Here is a 21,969-nt window from a genome sequence, read left to right as displayed (position 1 = left end):
AAACAAGCTTTACTCTACTACATCGAGAGAACACAACCTTTCCGTAAGACCAAACAGTTGTTTGTCTCTTTCTCCCCACCACACAAAGGCAACCCCATCTCCAAGTCAGGGATAGCTAGGTGGATTGTCAAATGTATTCAAATTTGCTACAATAAAGCAAAACGAACGCTATCCGTTCCCCCTAAAGCCCATTCTACACGTAAAATAGGGGCTTCAATGGCTTTTCTGGGTAACATCCCAGTAGATGATATCTGCAAAGCAGCTACATGGTCAACACCGCACACTTTCACCAAACACTATTGTGTAGATGTGCAAACTAAGCAACAAGCTAGTGTGGGCCAGGCTGTACTCAAAACATTATTTCAAACCACTGCAACAGATACGGGTGGTCGCCGCTAACGGTGGATACTGCTATATAATCTATGCACAAGTGTGTAATCTACAGCTTATATGCCTTGAATGGAATATGCTACTTACCAGTATGCATCTGTTCTTGACATGTAGAGCTGCAGATCTACACCCGCCTCCCCGGCTACCTGTATCTGTTCCAGCTTATCTTATTTAGATAACACACACATGGGTATCTTCACTGTTATTACTACGCTCCATCTTTCCCTGCTGGCGAAAAACAATCTGAGGATGGAGCCGAAGCCCATGCGCAATACGATCCAAGGGAGGAGTCACCGAACTCGTGACTTCCAAAGAATTTCCAAGAGGAAAAACAAACTGCAAACATCCGGGCCCAACACCAGATGGCGATCTATGCACAAGTGTGTAGATCTGCAGCTCTACATGCCAAGAACAGATGCATACTGGTAAGTAGCATATTCCTTTTCCAGCCTTGCCAGCTACTGTGACATGGCAGTTACAAATACCCTTGTGCCTTAAATTTTCTAGCACTCCCCTGACTCACTTTCGATGAGGGTTCAACATTATCTGGACCAGAACTGGAATCAGACATGATTCTATATTTGAATGATTTTAATTTTCTGACCAGGTGTTGTAGTCTCTTCATTGGCGACCTCTTAAGACTAATATTGTGATTAGAAGTTTGTAGAGACCGATCCCCATTTTCCCACTAGCCGTGGATTAGACTCCGTATGGGTGGAGACTTTGTGGTGGCCACCTCTTGAAACACCAGGACACAGACCGACCTGAATATTAACATCTGGAGCTTATCTGTTTTCTGTTAGTGAAATATTTCCTTATTCGCCTTTGGGGCAAATTGTTTGGAGTCCTAACGCACAATAAAAATTGTTCTTTTTATTCTGCCAGCACATGATTCAGATGTAGGAGTGGTCTCTAGGCAACAACGTTCTTCAGCAGAGGAGTAAAATGAAGTTGTACTTTGACAGCAGACTGCTGCATGTGAGCAGGCAGAACATTTTTCAAGATCTGGGGCTTGCCCCAGAAAGAAATGAACATCAAAAGTTGTATTCCCTTACGTGATTTGGAAAAAGTAGATATGAGATGCTGTATTGCATTGAGGCTTTTACAAAGAACCAATACTTAAGAAAATGGCTGTGTTCTTTTCATAAGAAATGGATAGGCTTTTAATCATTTATTAGGTATCTTTAAATGTTATGACTTTTCAGTTCTTTTAATTAAAGAATATGATCTTTACAGCATTTTAGAACTCCTCCTAAAACATTTTTCTAAGAATTTGGATTATTTGGGGTTGTGTGTGTGTGTGGGGGGTTGACTACCCACCACAAGGAATAATTGCAAACCTAGTCAGGGTGAACCCTAAAAATCCCTAAATTAACCTCATCTCAACCCCGTGGTAGCTCTGAAACAGAACAGACAAGCTTAATATAGACACAGAGATACCATGAGGAGCACTCTCCCCATTCTTTGCAGGTACATTAATTGCCGACTGTTGGATTGTAACATAATAAGGAATTAAGGGATTAGGTACGGAGATATAGCCCTGATGAAGTTGGTGGAAACTATCCACGAGATGAAACACATGTTGGCTGCATTCTGTTCAGACTGGCTGTGATATTACCTATTTGGACTTCTGGCGTTTGGAATAAAACAAAAAAAAATCAAAACTACAGACTGCTGGATTTACTTCGGAATGGACATTTGCTCAGGAGAAGATTTTGTATTGTTGTTTGGGGATTCCTTCTCCAAACCTTGGAACGTTGGGTGACTGTTGTATTAAACTTAACATAGGGCAATGTGCAAACTATTACCAAATCAGTAATAAGGTAGAAATGCAAAGCTATAAAAATCCTAAACCAAATTAGAAAACGAGAGTGAAATTTAATAAAACAAAATGCCACCAAAGTGAAAAAAATCCAATAACGTGAACTGGAGAGATTTATTTTAACGTTTTCAAGGAGCATTAGCCTAAGAAGCATTAAGTGACTCCTAGACAATGGTTGCTGTAGACTGGGACCCGGGCTCAGTTTGACGCTGACCTCAATGAAGCACAGATCAGACACCAACGAGGTTCATCCTGGTCAAAGTTTTTACCTTCTGACTTTAGTTCTATAAGTTCCAATCCACCACTGGAGTACACTTCTAAAGCCCCCAGAACCTCAGGGGGTGCATTTAGGCTCACAGTGTCAACTGCAATAACAAGGTGATGGATTGAATTAATCTCAGCCACTGGCAATTGCTTGGGGATGCACTTCAGTACATCGTTTTTCGCACACCATGCCATCTGAGTTTGGACCCAGCCATATACAAATCAGTCTTGACCCTGCTCCAATAGGAACAACCCTGCCTTAACTGCAAAGCCAGGTCCTCTGTGAACCAGAACAGATGCAACCCAAGACCGGTTTTGCCCAGTTTGGGGCTCTCCATTTGGGTGTAGCTTGGGCCCAGTAGCACAGTAAGCCTGGTACCCACACCTGGGCATTCTATTGCACTTAAGGCAGCAACTGCAACACCAAGAAGAAGGTGATTAATAGAATGCTTTTTTTATATTAGTATGTCGCCCTAATTGGGATGGGTATGCCAATACATTTGTCCTGTGCACATTCTGCTAATGGAACCAAGCTGTACCTGGCTGATAAGTCCTAATAAGGGTGAAACCGGTCCTGAGTTGCTTGTGTTCCAGTTCATGGAGAACCTGGCCTGGCAGTTTGAGCTGGACTTCTCACTGGAGCTGGGTCAACTCTGATTTGCATATGGCTAGGTCCAAACTGAGAAGACCTGGTGTGCAAAAGAACAATGTGTTGTGATGCGGCCCAAGTTATTACCAGTGGCTGATAATAAATCAAGCATTCTATCCATCACTTTTTTGTATACTGCAGTGTTACACTGCGTCAAGCCAGAGGCAAACAGTAGGGTCTCGACCAGTTCCAGTCGCCACTGATCTGCTGGTCAGTTGCAGAAAGGCCTCTTGTAGCTTGTTTTATCCCTGTAGCTGAAAAGGTGAGCCTTAGGATCCTTGGAGTTCACTTTGTCCTGAGTACAAGGGAGAAGAGGTCCAGTCCTCTTCTGTTCTCCCTCAGATCCAGGAGTGTTCTGAAGTAGGTACTTGGAAATGCCACATTTATATCACACAAGCTAGTGAGTGACTGCTGGGCACACCCAAACCAATGGGGTTAAAGTTCCCGGGGCCAACCCTATGCACCTTGGGCATTTTCAAGATAGCTGAAGTCTTCGGCCACACTAAATATGGGCTTTGAGGGCTGGGGAGGGGAGTAAATACTATGGTAATCCTTGGCTTTTCCCACATCCAACACTAAAATCCAGTTTGGGGCAGTCACTGTACCCACACAATAAACCCAGGGACAGAAGTGTGGTAGAACAAAGATAAGGTTTTTAGTAACAAGACTTTGATACACAAGATGTATTTTTACTTCCTGTTTCCCTTCCATTCAAGTGTCCCACACCCCCCCCCCCCTCATGTTATAAACCCAGCTGACATGTCAAGCATGATTTGACAATGTCAAAGAGGATGCCCACACCCCTACCCTGCATTTTGTGTCATCAGAGAAGTCATCTTGGTCTATTCCGGTCAGCCTGTTTGCTCCTGGGAGGTACTTTGCACCTTTTTCTTATACCTATTCAGATGCGAATTACTGGCAGAAGCAGGAGAGCAAATGCCAATTTAGCCTTAAGGAACTTCAGGCAGAGAAAAGGTAACTTTCTAAGTGTGACATTTTCCTTAATGTTAATTTCAATTCCAACTTCACTTTTGAATTGGATTTCTAATAACTATTAAAACTAGCTGTTTAATTATTTTTCTATCTAGTTTCATTCCCAAAATACATTATTAGAATTTTTAATCTGCACTCTGGTTTCCTACATAGGACAGCTATGTCTGTCACAGCGAAAAATAGCTTTTGGGTGCTTCTCACTTTAAGGCCATGTTAACATAAAATTTCCGCTCGTCCTACATTTAATTGCTGTGCACCCTGCCTTGTGGGTGACAACGTCTACATAGGGGTGACTCAACATTTAAAAGGGAGGTTTTGACCTGTCAAAAGGTTTTATCTTGACAGGGTGAATTGCAGTTTTTACACTACTACAGTCAGGCTACACTGACAGGCCTGAAGCAATGTTTTCACTGCCACGTAGCCAGTGGCAGAGTAGGTACTACAGTCCACTGGTGATATTTAACTTCCGGGCCCTGGGTATAGTTTGTACCAATTAGGTGTATATTAATTTCATTCATCATGTTGAAATGAGGAGCATAGGTGCTTTACCACAGGTTATCAGGGGTTAAGGGTACAGAGTTATAAATCCAGTATAAACAGCCAAGGTGAAATCTTGGGGGTACACCACGCAAAAGGTGTCCATTCCTATCATTTTCAGTGGCAAATTAAGTTATGGATCATCAAATCAGTGGTTTCATCTGTCCTGCTCCGCTTAAGGATCCTAACCTCCGTGCTACTTACATTTGCTTTTGATCTTGCTCATGCACAAATCTATTGAGCCCATGGCCTCTTGGGTCCACCTTGAATGTGTGCCTTTGTTTTATTATTAGTAGGCACCGATGCCAGGGGAACTGGTAAGCTTTGCTTTTGGTCTTGTATAAAGTCATGTTGCATGAGGATAGGTTAATCTCTTGGTTATACCCATCTCTTATTCCAGAGGTATTAACTGAGTGTCAGTCAAACCAAAATTGTTGGCCATTCTATCAGCATTACACACCGTGCTTCTTTGGCTGAAGAGACTGTTTGCAATCAGGAAATCAGCTTTGATGTTTTACTTGAAAAGCCCTGCAAATTATTCAACCATGCGTTTGTCACATAAATGGATAGTCTTTTGAGTTGCAAAATGCTAGGGCATCAGAGGAGTTTAAGCTCATTCTACCAGAGAAAAAACAATACCAACATTTGTAGGACTGTATCTTGGGCTACTTTGCATGCTTTCTGCAAACATTACGCCCTCAATACATGTTTCAGTACAGATGAAGCATTCATGCTGGATCTTTTATGCTGCATGTTTGCTTCAGACCTTTCTATATATTTGTTGTTTTTGCCATTCAAGCGATTTAAGCTTTTTATTCCGTTTTAACCATTTGGGAATGTGAGAGCAGGACGACCGAGTAAGCATAAAATACCTTTTTCCTTATTCATGTTCTCTTTAATCCTTGCTCTCGCTTCTTGACAGCACATCATGTGTCCTCCTTAAGCACCGTTTGCTGTGTTACAACTGTGCATGTAAGGGGGGTGCATGTAAGGTGGGTAGAGTTAAGAACATGGTGTGGCATGAAAAAATTAGCTTATCTAGAGTTGGCACTCTAGCACAAAGCATGTCCATGGGTACTCAAATTCTTAGGGATTGTGTAATTGTTTTTACGTTTGCTGGTCTTCTACACCAGTGCAGGATGCTCCCGTCTATTTTTCTAGGAGGGCTAGCAAGAACTAAGAGTGTCTGAACCATGCAGGTAATGCTTTCTAATCTGCATCCTGATATATCTAGCATAATGCCCGATACACTTTTCAACTAAACCTTGTTCTTTAACACATTAGCTCTGTAAGCAGGGCCCTCTACTGTTGTCTTATACAGCCTGTTGTGCTTTTTCCTTAGTTAGTGGTTGGCTAAGTCACCTTACTTACTGCAGACAAGTCCATATATGGGCCCCATTATACCCTTTTAAGAATTTGCAATGTATTCATGTTGGTGAGTGAATGGCCATTTTCTTTTGCTTCAGTTTTCCCTATTGTGATCAATTCCTGGTCTTGCACTTTCAAAGGCAAGCCGAGAGTCCTAGTGAACCCATGTTTTCGCTCTGCTTGAGCTTTTGAGTGGTTATGGGATTTCAACCAGATTAACTTCAGTTTGTGCATACCACCTGCCTAGTTATGCTCATTTGTGCTCGATGATAAACTCTTGACGTGAGGACTTCTGCACAAACTGGTGAGAAGCGTATTCTGGATTTGGGCTAGAGCAACCAATGCAAATGACTTACTAGTTGAAGATCATGCTTTGTTCCTCCCTAGATTCATCAGGAAGTGAACTGTCCTCTTCCCATAAAAAGCTGATTCCTCATAATCTATTTCTTTTGTGTTTGTTCGCATTTAGTGGTACATGAAAATGGAATGGAGGCTAGTTTCTACGATGCACTAAACCCATGATATAATTGTGGAAGTGGAACAGCATATGTAAGGTTGGCAATGTATTGCTTAATTTGTTATAATTAGGAGTTTTACAGGTGTAGGCATTTACATTTTTGCAGTTAAACAAAAGATGTGTGTTTTGTTGTTGGTCAGTTAGGTATCTTTGATTTCATGCATGTTTTTCTGCATAATGCCGTCTGCCACTGAATACTTTTTCCAGCAATACTGATGTTTAGGTTCTTCCAAAAGGAAGCGTCCATATTCTGGCATGTTTTTATTTTCATTCTTTAGTCAATGATGGTTTTTATGTTGGTTTCTTTTAAAAGGGTACTTGGGAATTAGTTTCTCCATCTAGAGCTTACATCGTTTTTATAAAGACTCCTCATTTCGGAAACACCAATACGTATTTGTGGCAATAAACACCAATTGATAAGTTTAAAGTATGGTAATAAAGGCCAGTTGGGCCCCTCCTTTCTTAAGTTAAACAATTTTATAGAGCGCAACAGCTACCCCAGCTAAGAGGCGTCCCGGCGCTAAACAGCAGAGCAGTACGCGGAAACGATCAAGGCCTACGAGGACGGAAACAGGAACGTCTTGATTGCTTTCCTGAAATGGAGATAGTTAGTAAGCTCCCGAATGTGAACCGGCCGAGAGTTCCACAGCAGGGCCGCTCTATGCCGGAAGAACATAATATTTCTTGAACATAGTTTAAGTAAGCCCCAGACTGAGTGTTTTTCCATTCTAGAAAATGGGTGAGGTCAATTTGGTGGCTTTACAGTATGATATGGGAAAATTAAAGGGTGAATGCTAATTTTGTAATTTACTATAGGCACAGTCTTAATTTTCATTGGATTCCCCCACCACTCCTCAACAGGCGACCATTGCGGGGTTATGAACTTGACATTTTCTAATACAATACGCATCTTTATTTCTCTAGTAGATTTGACCTCCTCTCTCCATTGCCCATTTTGAAATCCTAGTTCATGTCCTTTCACATGGCCCTAAATTGATGACAGCTCAAGGTGCCTATATTCTATGCAGGATCAAAGTTTTCAAAAGTTGTGTTTAATTCTTGAAGATCGTAGTGGTACTTTATCATGAGAATAGACTTAATTTTCTCTCACAATCTTGTTTTTAGTGCTTGAGTTTGTTTTGACAAATAGTACCTAGTAAGCATTCCAATTATGATTATTTGCACCTTTCTCTTGTTTGAATGGAGTAAGAGAAGATATTAATTGCGATTGTGTGCTTGGGGGAACTATATTTGACCATTATCACTTGCATGCTCTTCAAATGTTGGCTTCTTTAATATGGTGTAAGTTAGAGAGCTTTAAGTTGTCATTAGTTTCTTTTTGAATTTGGGACTGTTTTTTCACTTTTTTATAAGGTTTAGAGGTGGCAAATATAGTTTTTAATTAAAGGTGTGCAGTGATAATCAAATTTCTCTTCTTTGATTACCATAATTTTCACAGTTTTAGTGCCACATTTGTAACATTTCCAGTAATTTTCCATTACACGGCTGCTTCTATTGTGCTGAATAAGCGGTTATAATGTACAGCGGTCTCATGTTGCCTAGTTTATTAGGTCTCGCCTGACCCAGCGCATGCGCTGGTCTGGCGAGATTTATTGAGAGGGCTCCAAAAAGTGCTACCAGGCCGGCCTAGAGCTACAGTGCATGTCCGCGGGCGCGCGCGCCGCGCTTTACCGTGCATACTTTCACTTTCGCGGCCGCTTTGCATAGCCAATAGGTCTCGCTTTTGGGACCTTATAAGTATTTAGTTATGCAACTGTTGCATAGCTAAACACTTATAAGTTCCCAAAGGCGAGACCTATTGGCTATGCCAATACGTGTTTTTAAAGATGGTATTTGTATGAGTTGTAATCCATTAGTTGTACCCCTAATAAAGTCTTACAGCCTTCACATTTAATGTGTGATTTATTTGTGTTGGTTGAAAGTAGTTTGTCCCTTTTAATCTTCACTGTTGTCAACAGCAACTTTTTTTATTTATATTATGCCACGTTTAAATGTGATGTTAGCCAAGACCTTTTGTATTTTATTAAAAATAGATGTAACGTATATACGTACTAGCAGGGCTATGTATAGGGCCTTTCATCATTAAACCCTTATCAAGCTTTGATCTGCTGTGGTGTCATTCATATTTTGCTTTGCTCACCCCAGCATACAGTATGTGGCACACAGTCAGCCCCCTTTAGCCATTAGCTTATCTGCTCTTATAAAATGTGCACATTAAGAAGTCTCCTTCAGTGCCAGGTAATGCTCATGTATTGTGTGCTTTTGCACAAAATTTATGTACGTATTTTGGCTTTTCTGCAATGCTAGTTGTCATACATTTAATGTTTGCTTACAAACATTATTCATGAATATAATAAGCATCGTCAAAACCTAAAGTTAAGGAGCCATTGCCAGACCTGTTGGCGCTGCCAATGCTTGTATATTTAGGGGCATGCTTATTACCTTGAAGGTTTTTTTGTATAGCTATGTGGTCTTCAATAGAAATCGGTTCTGTGCATCAGTTTGAGACACAATGTGATCTTTTCTTAACTACTACTGAAGTCATTGTGTGGTTTAGGAGATATGTACTCTCTTTATTCTGTTTTGTGTCAGTCATGAGTCTGAGTGCAACGTTTTTTTTGCCAGTTTTTTCAACTGATGTGTGGGCCTTGTATTGGTGGAACCTAAGTGTGATGCTTGGTTTTCTAAAATTGTATCCATTATGAACCTTAAGTCCCCACCCAGTGTCAATATTGGGTCATTGGGTAGCCCTGGTAAATAAATCTCCCTGATATGGGGGGTTATATGTTCAGTGTAAAGGAGCAAAGACCCCTCAGTTGATATCCTAATGTTTATCATCTCAATCTATCCCCATGGTGCGATTTGATTATCAGTATTTATCCTGTCATAATAATCACCTCCTCTTTTGTGATGAAAAAGCCCTGCTCCACCCTTCAAAAGTCAGTTGTGTTCTTTTTTTCTTGCTAGATGTTCCATATCTGTACCATTCAGAGGTATTTTTTAAATTCCAGCTATGAATTTTCAAATACATATGACTGTATAAAACATTCTTTGACTGAACATTTGTTTTTCAGTCCTCTGTCGAACTTTGCTTAGTAATTGCTTAACAACTGAAGCATGCGGTTTACTACGTGTATGCCTAATGGTGTGAGGGGGTTGGCAAAAACTAAAGCACTTAAAATAAGATCAAAGAAATAAACCTATGCCAACCTTTCCCTTGAACACTTAGAAAATGGCAGATGTTCTCAAGACACTCACCAAATGATTGCCATTTGCACTAATTGCCCTTAGAGTGCGCAGGCCCGGCAGCCAAAAGAATATTGTTCATGAATATCCTAATGAGACTATTTACTACCTTTTGTGAATTGTGACAGTGTCTTTTTCAGGAAGTGATAAACAGAGCTTGGATTGACTTTCTTTCTGACCTTGTGAATTTCCCTTTCAAATTAAAAAAGGTTCATCTTCATATCAGTACTTGCTCAAATCCTAACATTTCAGCTTGTTGCATCAAATACAGGTACTGAAGCTCAAAAATATTGACCCTTCATGTAGAGCTCATAACTTCTTCCGAAAGCCCCTGACATGATCTGACACTCATGCTGGCATTACTGTTATTGGGGCAGTACTAGACACAGCAGTTGTGCCTCACTGTCAGATCATCCCTCTATCTTTTAGCAAAAGACTTAGTTAAGACAGTAATCGCCTGGAAAAGCTCCTCAACATACTAAATGACCACTAAATAGAACAGACAGTAGCCCAGGTAAATGAATATTGATGCAAGGAATTTATCCGATATATATTTCTGAAAAGCAGTGACATCAGGAGCTAGGTTGGTGCCCTCCATTTCTTAACACAAACAATCATCCTTGCATATCATATACCTCCAAATGGTGTGCTTTCACATTCATTCAGATCATCCTAAGTAGCAGCTGAAACCCAAACGTTTGCATTAATCAGATGTCACTATTCCCCTGGTATTGCCAAACAATTCAGAAAGGCCCTTTTTTCCTCGCTAGCTCCCTTAATCAAGGTACTGTTGGTGAGCCTCTCAAAGTAGGACTTTAGGCCACTACTGAAAAAAACCTGATGTCGACCCAAACACTGCTAACTTAAGACCCAAAATGCACAAATCATATATTGCCAAGCAACAGTTAGTGTCTGGTGATTCAAGTAAATTAAAATACCTCTCATTCTGGGCTTCCTCAGTTCATGCTTTTGATCTGGCTGTATTATGCAAACTGCCCTTCGTAGGATAATTGACATTCTTCCTGTGGTGGATTTTTTTTTTTTTGTACAAAATAATTTCCTCTATTCTAATGATTTTGAACCTATCCGCATTTGACATGATTTACTATATTTTGCTGCCATTACTTTTGGTAAGATGAATATAAAACAAGTATTCAAATGGCTCATGTCCAACCTCCCTCAGCAGATTCCATTGTCTTCTGGATACCTGTTCTTTGATGCAATTAATTTAGGACTAAGGCTGCAGTTAACTCAGTTGTTACTTTAGCATTCCTGAGATCTAAAATCCCACAGCCTAAAAACATGCTTTGATTGGGGGTGGAATTAGATTTGGTTCTTTGAAGAATACTATGTGGGGAACGTTGGGGAGTTCATTAGGTACCTGAATAATAGTCATCCATCAGTGAATTTGCTAGAGCAGTGAGTTGGCTGAGAGGTCTGCTAATCTTTACTGGATGACACTGCAAAGTTTTTGATATTACTTTTTAAAAATTTAGTCCAATGGAATCTTTTAGTTTTATTACAGGTTGTGATTCCTATTATTGGATCAGAAAGAGTGCATAGATGTCATCATAAGTATGCTTTGTAGACTCATGACCCATATTCAAAAGTTCAGTTTACTAGAAGGGACCCCACCGGTCTCGAAAGCTTATGTAGCAAACAGACATCCGCTCACAGTAAACATACAAAATCATCACTTCCCAGTAATCCTGTGCTGCTGTTTGATTTTCCTAGTGAGTAACTGTGTCACAGATGTGCTTTAATGGTGCTGCGGTGGTGCAACCCCTTTGAAAGTCACACTGTCTTGGGTGTTTTCTCTTGTACTAATGCAGTTGCAGATTTGCTTTGCTAAGTTATTGATACAGGTATTTGACAGAGAATTCTAACTGCAGTTTCCTCACCTTGTGAATTTCCCCCAAGTTCCAGACTATATCCGTAAATTTTAAAGCAATTCTGCCATGTGTTGGCAGTTGTCATACGGCTCCATCTGCTCCAGATGTGATGTGACCACTAGAATACCTCCACATGCTGACTTCAGTTCCTTCTTTAGGCTCCCTCCAACATGGATCTGAAGCCAACAGTCATTTCTCTTGACATAAATTTCCTTTAGGAAAATGTGCTTTTTTTTCCCCACCAAAATTCCTTGCAGTGGGCAGTTCTTGTTGGCCTTGGATGCTTAGGCGCTATGCATGACACCAAGTCTTGTTCGTGCTGTTTAAAAGTGACCCGAACGGAGATTGGGGACAACACTGCCAAACTTGCCATTGCCAAGCTCTGAATGAAGTCGCAAAAGCTGTCCCGGACATGGTCAAGAGTGCAGTCACGCTCCCACTCCCGAGACTGATCCCGAGACCACTCCTCATCAAGATCCAGGAGTTTAGGTATGTCAGGGAGACGCAAAAACATAAGTCAGAGCATGGTTCGCCACCGTACCCCACCCCCCCCTACTCCCGTCTCTTGGAGTCATGCAACACCCCATGTACTTCTAGGCCTCTGAGCTGCTCCACAAATGCTTCCGCTCTACTTTGTTCCTTCTCAACAGACAGCCACGGCAGACTAGGTGCATTATTTAAAGGAGGCCTCCGCTCTTATCTGTAGTACCCCACCGTATCCCTTTGAAGCAACACCGGGCCTCAAGGATTCGTCGTGCAGCCTGCCGGATTCTAATCATAGAATCCTTAGCTGAAACTGAGCGCTCTACTCGACCTTCACCCATGTTCAGACCTGTTCTCCAGTATGGTGCCACTGGCTCCACCCACGGTGCAACGTCCAACACCGTCCGCGGCACAAAGACCAGCACCACAGGCTAGACCCTTGACGCCAGACCCAGATCCGATCATTCTCTCTGATTTCAAAGCTAAACCACAATGATTCCTACCATGCTATTTTACCTTTTTGGATGAGGATCAGTAGTTTTATGATTCGAATACTGAAGAAAAAACATTTTCTTATGAGGGTAGTGTGTTGGAGTAACTGCAAGATGCCAGTGGATTAGATACCTCCTTTGACATAGACTCAAGCTCATCTTTCTCTATTTCCACTGCAGAATCTGCCTCCTTTGCTACAGTCGTTGAAGGGGTGGCCAAAGTTCTTGATCTTAACCTACCTATGTAAAGAGTAAAGACCAACTTACTGAATGAGGTTCTTAAGCCAGCATCTACCACTCAGGAATATCTGCTTCCTTTCAGTGAAGCCTTGGTAGAAGTATTGGAGGGTTACCTTGGCGAAATCAGGATCTTGCCCACCTGTCAACAGACAAGTGGCAAGGTGACACAGACCACCTCCTGGGGACCCAGACTTCCTCACTCAACACCCCACCCTGGAGGGATTGGTGGTTCACGCATCATCCAGCTGCCAGAACCCAACTCTTTCCCCACAGCCTGACCCGACCGAGAATTCAAATGCATGGAGATTTTTCCAAAACAATTGTTTTCTAATGCTTGCCCTGTTATCCATAGACACCTTGTGGCTCTAGGGATGGTGTTTGCACACCTTGTTGTACAGTGACCGATTTTTTTGCCGGCCGTCTCCAAGAATGTCAGACACATTTTGCAACGTCTGATCCTCCATGGCCAATTGGCTGCACAATATACTATCTATTCTGGCCAGGACGCGACTGACTTGGTAGGGCAGTCTGAACCAGAGTGGTGCTTAAATGCCATGCCTTGAGTCAATCTACAGGCCTCTCTTCGAACATTCAGCAGTCCCTAAAAGATATGCCATTCAAGGGCTCTAAACTTTTTGGGGTTAAGGTTTATTCTCCCCTTAAATTTAAAAACAGCAATGCTACTTTTCGCCGTCTGGATCTTGCTTAGCTAACTCTGTAGTTTCCACAACACCACCCCTTTCCAGGCTGCGGTAGGGGATATATGCAGAGGCAGCGACAACGTTCAGAATGGTCACCCTGGCCCCAGTTCTGTCTGCCCTGGACGCAGATTACTGGATGGTGGTGTTGGATTTGTAGGATGCCTATTTTCACATCCCCCATCCTGGAATCCCAAAACCTTACCTGCTGTTTCAGGAAGATTAAGAACACATTCTTTTCCTGGGATCACCTTTGATCTTACCAGTGCATCTCAGGTGTTCGCAAAGAAAATGGTGGCTGCCCATCTGCATAATTCGGAAATACCAGTCTTCCCATACCTTGAAGACTGGCTGCTGAAGGCGAGATCACTTTAAACAGTTGTACACCCCTCCAGATGACAGCCAGCCTGTTAACATTGGTGGGTTTTTCCATCAATGGGACAAAGTCACACCTAACACCTTCACAGCAGCTCCCCTTTATTGGGGCCGTCCTGGCTGTGGTGCTTCGAGCTAGCCAACGGTCTCAACTTCAGGTTATTCGGACTATGATCCCAATGTTTCAACTCTTGACCTGGGTCTCGTGAGAGCTGTTCTTGGGCTCTTGGCCTCTTGCAAACTACTTGTGGACAATGCCAGGAGGCACATACGGGCTATCCAGGAGGGATCTGAAGTCTCAGTAAGCTCAACACTAAGACAACCTATCCTACTATATGCAGGTGTCCGAGACTGTAAATGATCTGCAGTGATGGCTGCTTGGACATATTTGGATCAGGGCCACACCCAGAGCCAATGATCAAGATAGATCCATCATTGCTAGGTTGGGGGGGGGGGGGTCATCTGGGAGAGGTGGAGATAAGAGGACTTTGGTCTCTGGCAGAGGCTCTCCTCCCCATCAAATTTGCTGGAGTGGTAAGAGATTTTCTTGGCACTGAAAGCATTCCTCCCGACCATCAAAGGGGGAACTGGTACAAGTGCTTAGACACCAACTGCCATGTGATAATGCAACAAACAGGGCGTAGTGGGGTTGTGGGTCCTGTGCCAGGAGGCTATGTACCTCTAGAAGTGGCTGAATGCTCAGTGCATTTCACTGAACGTCCAGTACCTGGTAGGACCTTTTAAATGCGAGGACAGACTAACTCTGCCTCCGGTGCTTAGTGGATCACAAATGGCAGTTACTCCTGGAGGTGGTACAGGGCATCTTACCGTAATGGAGAGAACCCTTTCTCGATATATTTGCCATTGCAGAGAATGTGCAGTGTCTAGATTTTTTAAGTTTCCAAGCTAGTACTCCCTCCGAGAAGTCTTCTGCTTCTTGATCGGGATTTTGGCTGCCAGGTGTTCTTCCACTAAGTTTGTTGCCTAGTGCTCTCTCCATCAAGTTCAACCCCTACAACTAAGTTTGTTAGACTTCCTTCTGTTGTGTTTTTTTATTGGCCTCAAGGCCTTTCTGTGGCTACAGTTAAAGGTAATTTGACTGCCTTTTTGGCCGCCTTATGATTACCGGATCTGCCTTCCCTCTTTAAGTCACCTATTGTGCTGTATTTTTTTAAGGGACTGACCCATATCTTCCCATCAGTACCTTTTGAGATGCTGCTATGGGACCTTAATTTGGATCTCTCATCTAACATGCATGACATTCGAACCTATGCACAGTTGCCCCTTATGCCTCTTGACCATCAAGATGGTTTTCCTAGTCACAATCGCATCCTCTAAGAGAGTGAGTGAACTCTTGCCACTGTGTGTCCAACAACCATACACTTCGTTCTTCCTGGTCAAGGTAGTCCTCCGGACAAACACATTTTGTTCTGCCAAAGGAGGTTATAGTCTTCCACGTAGGATAATCTGTTACTCTGCTGGCCTTCTATGCTCCACCTCACCCCTCTAAGAAGGAGGAAAAGCTTGACCGACGACCCAAAGAGGGCTCTTATTTTTGGTACCAAGCGAACCAGAGATTACCAGCAAGATGGCCTGCTTTTACTGTCTTTTGAACGAAAGTGTCTCAGTGAATGTTCCCATGCATAAAGATCTGCTATGGGCTAGCTTGGAAGCAGCCTCCAGAAGGTTTGCATTCTGACTCCACCAGAGCGAAGGTTGCTGCAACTGCTCTGGCACGCATTGTGCCAGTCATGGACATTAACCAGGCCTTTACGTGGCCATCCCTCCACACATTCACAAAGCACTTATGCCTGGGCAACCAGGTTTGGTAGGATGAGCAACTTGCCAGCCTGCAGGGTTTCCCGGTGTGAGTCATTCCTCAGACCCACCACCTACGGGGGTACTGCTTTGGTATCTATTCACAAGGCGAGCAATCTGCAGTTAGATGTCTCTAGCTGAAGAACAAGTTACTTACATTTGGTCGGTAACACCTTTTACAGTAGAGATTCTATCTAAGTGCAGATGCCTCACGAATCCTCCCTCCTTCCTCCTTCCTTGGAAATGTGCATCACCAGTTGTCGACCTGTGAGGAAATTGCTTTAAAACTTTCTGATCCAGTCTGGTGCCTAGGGGAAATTCACAAGGTGAAGAATGTACAGTGTCTACCAGAAAAGGAATTGCCGCAGGTAAGTAACTTGTTTTTTAGTTAAATAAAAAATACCACAGGGGTTGTTGATTATTTATATTTAAAATTCTGTTTGCAGATAATCCCATTCATGATGCTGTTGTCAGTAGGATCTGCCATAAGCAGCTAAGATGGTTTTACGCATACCGAGCTGTGTATTTTTTTCTGTCTTAACTTATCTCCACTGTTATCTTTAATTTCACTATTAGCTTTAACAGGAAACCTAGGTCAATTACAGATAAGTACCCTGGAGTGAACAGAGTGTGGCTATTTGTAAAGAAAAAAGTTTCCTCTTTAAGCACAGCTCTAAATAAGCGTCTTGTTGATGGTAAACTAGGTAAAAGTAGATGACCTTAAATGCAATATATTTTCATTTTTCACAGAATTTTGACACGGAGAAGGAAAAGGAATTAGAAAGACAAGCCCGCATTGAAGCCAGTTTACGTGAACGAGAGCGAGAAGTTCAAAAGGCGCGTTCAGAACAAACCAAGGAAATTGACCGGGAAAGAGAGCAGCATAAACGGGAGGAAGCCATTCAGAATTTCAAGGCTCTGCTGTCTGATATGGTAATAATTACATTACTCTCCCATTTTGCAATTTCGCTCTTATGTCAAGCTTCAATGGCAGTGTTTTCAGTCGGTCTTGATTATGGTTGTTGCAGTGCCACCAGGTGAATTCTTGTTATGAACACCAGCAGTAACCTTTGCGGAGAACAGCTATGGCTTTCCTCTTCGAATTGTTATGAGTGACCAAGTCGAAGACCACCACCCCCACTCCCAAAATCCATTGGCTTGTTCTCATAATATATTTTCAGAATGTCTGCGACGCCATGATAAACGCCTGAAATATTTAATCTAGCAAGATTATTAAGCGCACCAAGTTGTCACGGTTTATAACCATTTGGAAATACAACTACTAATAGTAATTTCAAAATGGCGTATCATTTTGGAGGAACAGCAGAAACTCTGCTACTAGTTTATCATCTCTTTCAGTATTCATTAACTGTAGTTCCTCTGCAGTGGACGTTTAAATAGTGTCTAAACCACACCATCATTTGCGGTTCCAGTTTCATCCATTTAATCGCAATCCTGCCAGTATCTAATATTAATGGCAATAAAAAGTCCTGTTAATTTTTATTGTAGTTACAAGCGTGATTACACCAAACAGACATGCTTTAAGCATGAAGGATATTTTTATTCCTGCTGTTTTGCTCCTGTCTCAGACTGAATAGTATTATGTGGTGATTTACTTCCAACTTCATACCACATGCAGCAAACATGTCCCATTTTGGTTAATTTTGGGACAAGTATCTACTCTTGATATATTCATTTTATGTAACATTGATGCGTTCTGTATTTTATGGAGCCTACAAAATATATTCCAGCATTCCTCAACCATTTCTTCCGTCTGTCTTAGAAGCAATTAAATATTTTATACAGAAATGTTTCTTCATAGTCACCACTTCTGATGCTCTGCAGCTTTCAAGTTTCACTGCAAAATTACAATGTGAAAAATTGACCTCTTGGTTAAGTTGACGTTGGCTCCCAGGGATTTACTATTTATAAATCTGAGTTAAACCTAGGTCAGTTAACAGAAATACTTTACCTTATATTTTCCATTAAAGCTACAATTAACCTTTTTTGTGCCGGAATATTCCTAGTATCACACTGTAGTGATAGAAATGTTAAAAGCATATGATGATCTAGTGCATGTCTAAGGAAATGAGTTGGACTTGTTAAAGATTGGTCACCCTGCACCTTATAGTCAAAGTGGAAACCTTGGACATGAGTATTTATTTTTTTGCATTGTACTTCGTCCTTGGTTTGTGATGACATTTATGAGACTAATTATCATATTGGTTTTAGGTTCGATCATCTGATGTATCATGGTCTGATACAAGGCGAACCCTCAGGAAAGATCACCGATGGGAATCTGGATCGGCTTTAGACCGAGAAGAAAAGGAAAAACTTTTTACTGAACATATCGAAGCGCTCACCAAAAAAAAGAGGGAACACTTCAGGCAGCTCCTGGATGAAACCACTGCGGTATACCTAAGACTCTCACTAAGCCTTTCCCTTGCGATTCCTTGAGTCACCGGAAACTCTACCACCATTTTTGTTTTTTGTGCACACCTTAATGTATAAAAGACTTTAATAAGCAGCTGCTAATATTCTACACATTTCTTCAGTTGTGAAATGTGCCACCCAAGTTCCTACCCACATTTATTTATTTCAGTGTACTATAGCTTAACTGTAATATACTATGCTTTTTTGTTGCAGATTACCCTAACGTCGTCTTGGAAGGAGGTGAAAAAGATGATTAAGGAAGATCCCCGGTGTATTAAATATTCTTCAAGTGACCGGGTAGGCTGTTATTTGCCTCTATTTGCTACATTCAATCTAGAACAATTAAACTGCAGAAGTTTACTTTGCACTATCAATTCTCCACAAAGAACAATTTGTTTGCCTCCTCCAGCACATCTTTTGGCATATATTCTTTTATTGCTTTTTATTACTTCTTTTGGAGACCTTTGTGATGACCCCAGCCAGTTTTGTAATTTAATACTCTTAGCATTTCAGTGATAAATATTTACTTGCTATAAAATAGTAAAGTGTAGTGTGAGCAGCTGCGTGCGGAGAACACTGAAGTGTTGCCTAAAAGGTTAAAAGAAAGTAATTGTTTTCTTACCTCAGTTGAACTAGTTTCATTAGTTTTTTTTCTTATTTTTTTAATGTATTTTTTTACTTATTAACGATGCATACCCTTTCAAATTGTCTCTGTAATTCAGTTTACTTGTTTCGGTTTCATCTTTTTCTGTGGAATGCCACTTTAGTGCATATAGAAAGCTACAATGATCAGTTAAGACTCAATAGGACTACATTGATTGACGTACTGAAGATACTGTTGATCCTAAACATCTTACAATAAATGAATGAACTTGTATGTCCCCACACTGATTACAAATGTATAAAAGGAACGAAAGCAGGAACATTAAAAGAATACATCAAAAACCAAGATTATATAAAAGGGAAACAAAATTAACAGATTCAGTGATAAGCTTGTGCTCACAGTCCTGGTTATCCAGAGAGTAAACACGACACACCGTAAAACTTGAGAACTGAGCCAAATGTTAGTCCCATCCACACACGGATCTATGGAAATGCGCAACTCCAGACGGCTGCTGGCCCCCCAGCCAACAGCCTCAGAACCTCCAAGTTTAAACTGAAGGAGTGTGTGGGGACAAGGATATGTGAAGGGGAGTGGGAGTAACACATTTTCATTGACATAATCTAGAAATTGGCAGTAAAGCGGCACCAGGCAAACTGAGTACTAGTTCCGGAAGACTCTCATTGAAGCAGAAGGACTCGAGCTGAAACAGGCACTGCTTTTAGGCAGACCATGGATCTGTACCACTTTCATTAGCAGCATCAAGCATCCCATGCTGAGTGGGGGTCCTAATGGGGTGATGGAATTTCCTCATGGGTATCAATATGATTGCTGTATCGGGCACACTCATACCCACAGCTCACTGTTCAAAGCAGTGTGCCAGTGGCCAACACTCTACCATTTACAAACACTACTCCAGTAGCTGCCTCCACTCCCTGGAAAAGGTGGTAGGGTTTTTTTCTGATTGTTTCCTGTCTAACCCATTGCACTGGACACTACGGTGGTCCAGTCCAGTATCTTTATAGCTTTTGGTCACAGCCCTTTTTCAACCAGCGTGGAACAAAAATACATTTGAAATAGTGTTTGTTATATGCACTGAAAATGCAACAGAAGCTCAATGGGGAAACGTTTTACATTTATGACGATACAGATGAATTTGTTTATTGGTTTGAGTAGGTCTGGACTCTTAATGTCACATCAGTGCATGCACATGCGCTGGAAACTGAAGTCTGAAATGTTCATCCAGTCATTCACTAGTTCGCTTCTCGGCTGCTTTCCTGGCTGGATGTCACTCATGATAGTTTTGGCCCAGTATAAAATGCCAGTTGGGGGGGGGGGAGGTAGAGAAGAGACTCACAAAGTACTCCGTACAGGTAATAGACTCAGAAATATAGCTTCCAGGTTCAGAAATGAATAGGTAGCTGACATGCTTCTGTAAAGCTGTAAAAATGAAGTAGTCCAAGAATGAAATAGATAGAGGAAGAACATGGAATCTTCAGTTATTACAGCCACTAGTAAGTGAACCAGATTCTACCATCACCAGGAGCAAAAAAAGAGTATTGGTTACCAAACTACCAAAGTTTAACTTGGGGGTAGCGTCATAAGAGTATAGATGGCTGATGGTCTTTTTGGAGAAGAATTGAATTGTCTTTAACTTATAGCTTTGCACATTTGTGATATTGTTTTTCTGCCACTGTGTATTTTTGGGGAAACCGGGGTTGGACGGTTTACAAGAGGGGCAGCATAGCTTTCCTTTCAGGATGAAATATAAATATGATGATCTGGTATTCCTTTCTGAGAAACCCTCAGATCGGGGCATTAATAGCCCATCAGATGGAAATGGTTAACACATAGTCCACTCCTTACACTATCTGACAGCTTTCCTAATGTTTTCATTAACCCTTTTATGTAAACCCTCACCATCCCTTTCTCCATTGCGCAATCTTTACTGCTGGTCATGGACACTAATTAAATCCACCACATGTGGGATCCCAAAACAGTTTTTTTTTTACAAGAGATGAGAGAAAACTCAAATAATAATAATTATAATAAATATAACGAAACCTAGAACTGACAGTCTGCCATTAATTATTTTTTTTGTCCTTCCTATTATGAATTTAAAAAAAACGATTAGTGATTAATATGCTGAAAGAAATTACTAAAGTAGGTTTTAAACTGTTTCTTAAAAAAAAAAAAAAGAAATGGTAAGACTTACTACTTGCTGACCTACAGAGCCTAAACACTCATAATGACTTGCTGTGCTGTGCCTAGAAGGTTACTTTCACACAATGAGAGATCAAAAAGATTACCGTGATGTGCGTTTCTGGAGCATTGTTTTAATTGTAATTGCTTTTTTCAGCATTTGTGCTGGTTTTCTGCCCACAGAGCGTGACTTCAAACTTTCTATAATTCTATAATTTCCCAAATGATCAAGCAAAACTGGCTCCACAAGCTTTATTCCATGTGTCTTCCCCACAACCAGAACATGAAGAAAAGTCCTTTCTCTTTGAATATACATGTTTGTTGAGGGGATAAAGCTGAGGGAAAGAGTATTCAATACCTCCCTCAGAAGCTACCTTGAGAGCAAGGCAAGTGAAAGCCAGAGGGAGCATCTGCCTCCACATCAGTGTTCTCTGATTTCTCTAAACCCCTCTCAGGTAGGACTCCCTAAGAAAAATTACAGTTCAGATCTAAGCTGATGCTCTGCAGGCACATCAACTGACTCAGAATTGTGCTCACTGTTGAAATTGACACGTTCTCGCTCTGAGCCCTTCACACCAAAGACCATTGACGTCAAGTAGATCTGTTAGTCTTCTAGCCGCAGAGTCCTTAACTTTAAATTAGCCCTAGGTGTCAGACTGAACCCAGATATTTTTTTCATAAGCAGTGCCAGCACCAGTGAGCTGTAGGTGGCATCTATCAGCTCAGCATAGTGTAATCCACGCTGGATGGGACTTACGCTGTGCCTATATAGGCGCCACGCCAGTGCGCTGACGTTCGTTCTTTTCTGTATGCACCAATCAGCATAGATCCAGCGAGAGCTACCACTTCAGTCACTTTTTGACTGTCATTTTCCAACGTTTTGATGGAGCTTTTTTTTTTTTTTTTAAAGAGTTCTTCTCCTGGTGTGG

The 21,969-nt window shown here is 41.6% G+C and overlaps 1 protein-coding gene across 2 annotated transcripts in view; it reads left to right on the top strand.

Moving 5' to 3' along the window:
• Positions 1-21,969, top strand: part of TCERG1 (transcription elongation regulator 1) — a 698,295-nt gene that overhangs the window by 581,499 nt on the left and 94,827 nt on the right. For both annotated transcript variants that reach the window (XM_085618107.1, XM_085618106.1), the window contains 3 exons: positions 16,555-16,737; positions 18,037-18,216; positions 18,451-18,534. In XM_085618107.1, the coding sequence (XP_085474233.1) occupies positions 16,555-16,737; positions 18,037-18,216; positions 18,451-18,534 (447 nt within the window). The remainder of the gene's footprint in view (positions 1-16,554; positions 16,738-18,036; positions 18,217-18,450; positions 18,535-21,969) is intronic.

The sequence above is a fragment of the Triturus cristatus genome, chromosome 7, assembly GCF_964204655.1.
Source record: "Triturus cristatus chromosome 7, aTriCri1.1, whole genome shotgun sequence".
In the NCBI taxonomy this organism is placed as follows: Eukaryota; Metazoa; Chordata; class Amphibia; order Caudata; family Salamandridae; genus Triturus; species Triturus cristatus.
The sequence above is the reverse complement of the archived record's forward strand: the minus strand, read 5'-3'. Positions and strand labels throughout refer to the sequence as shown.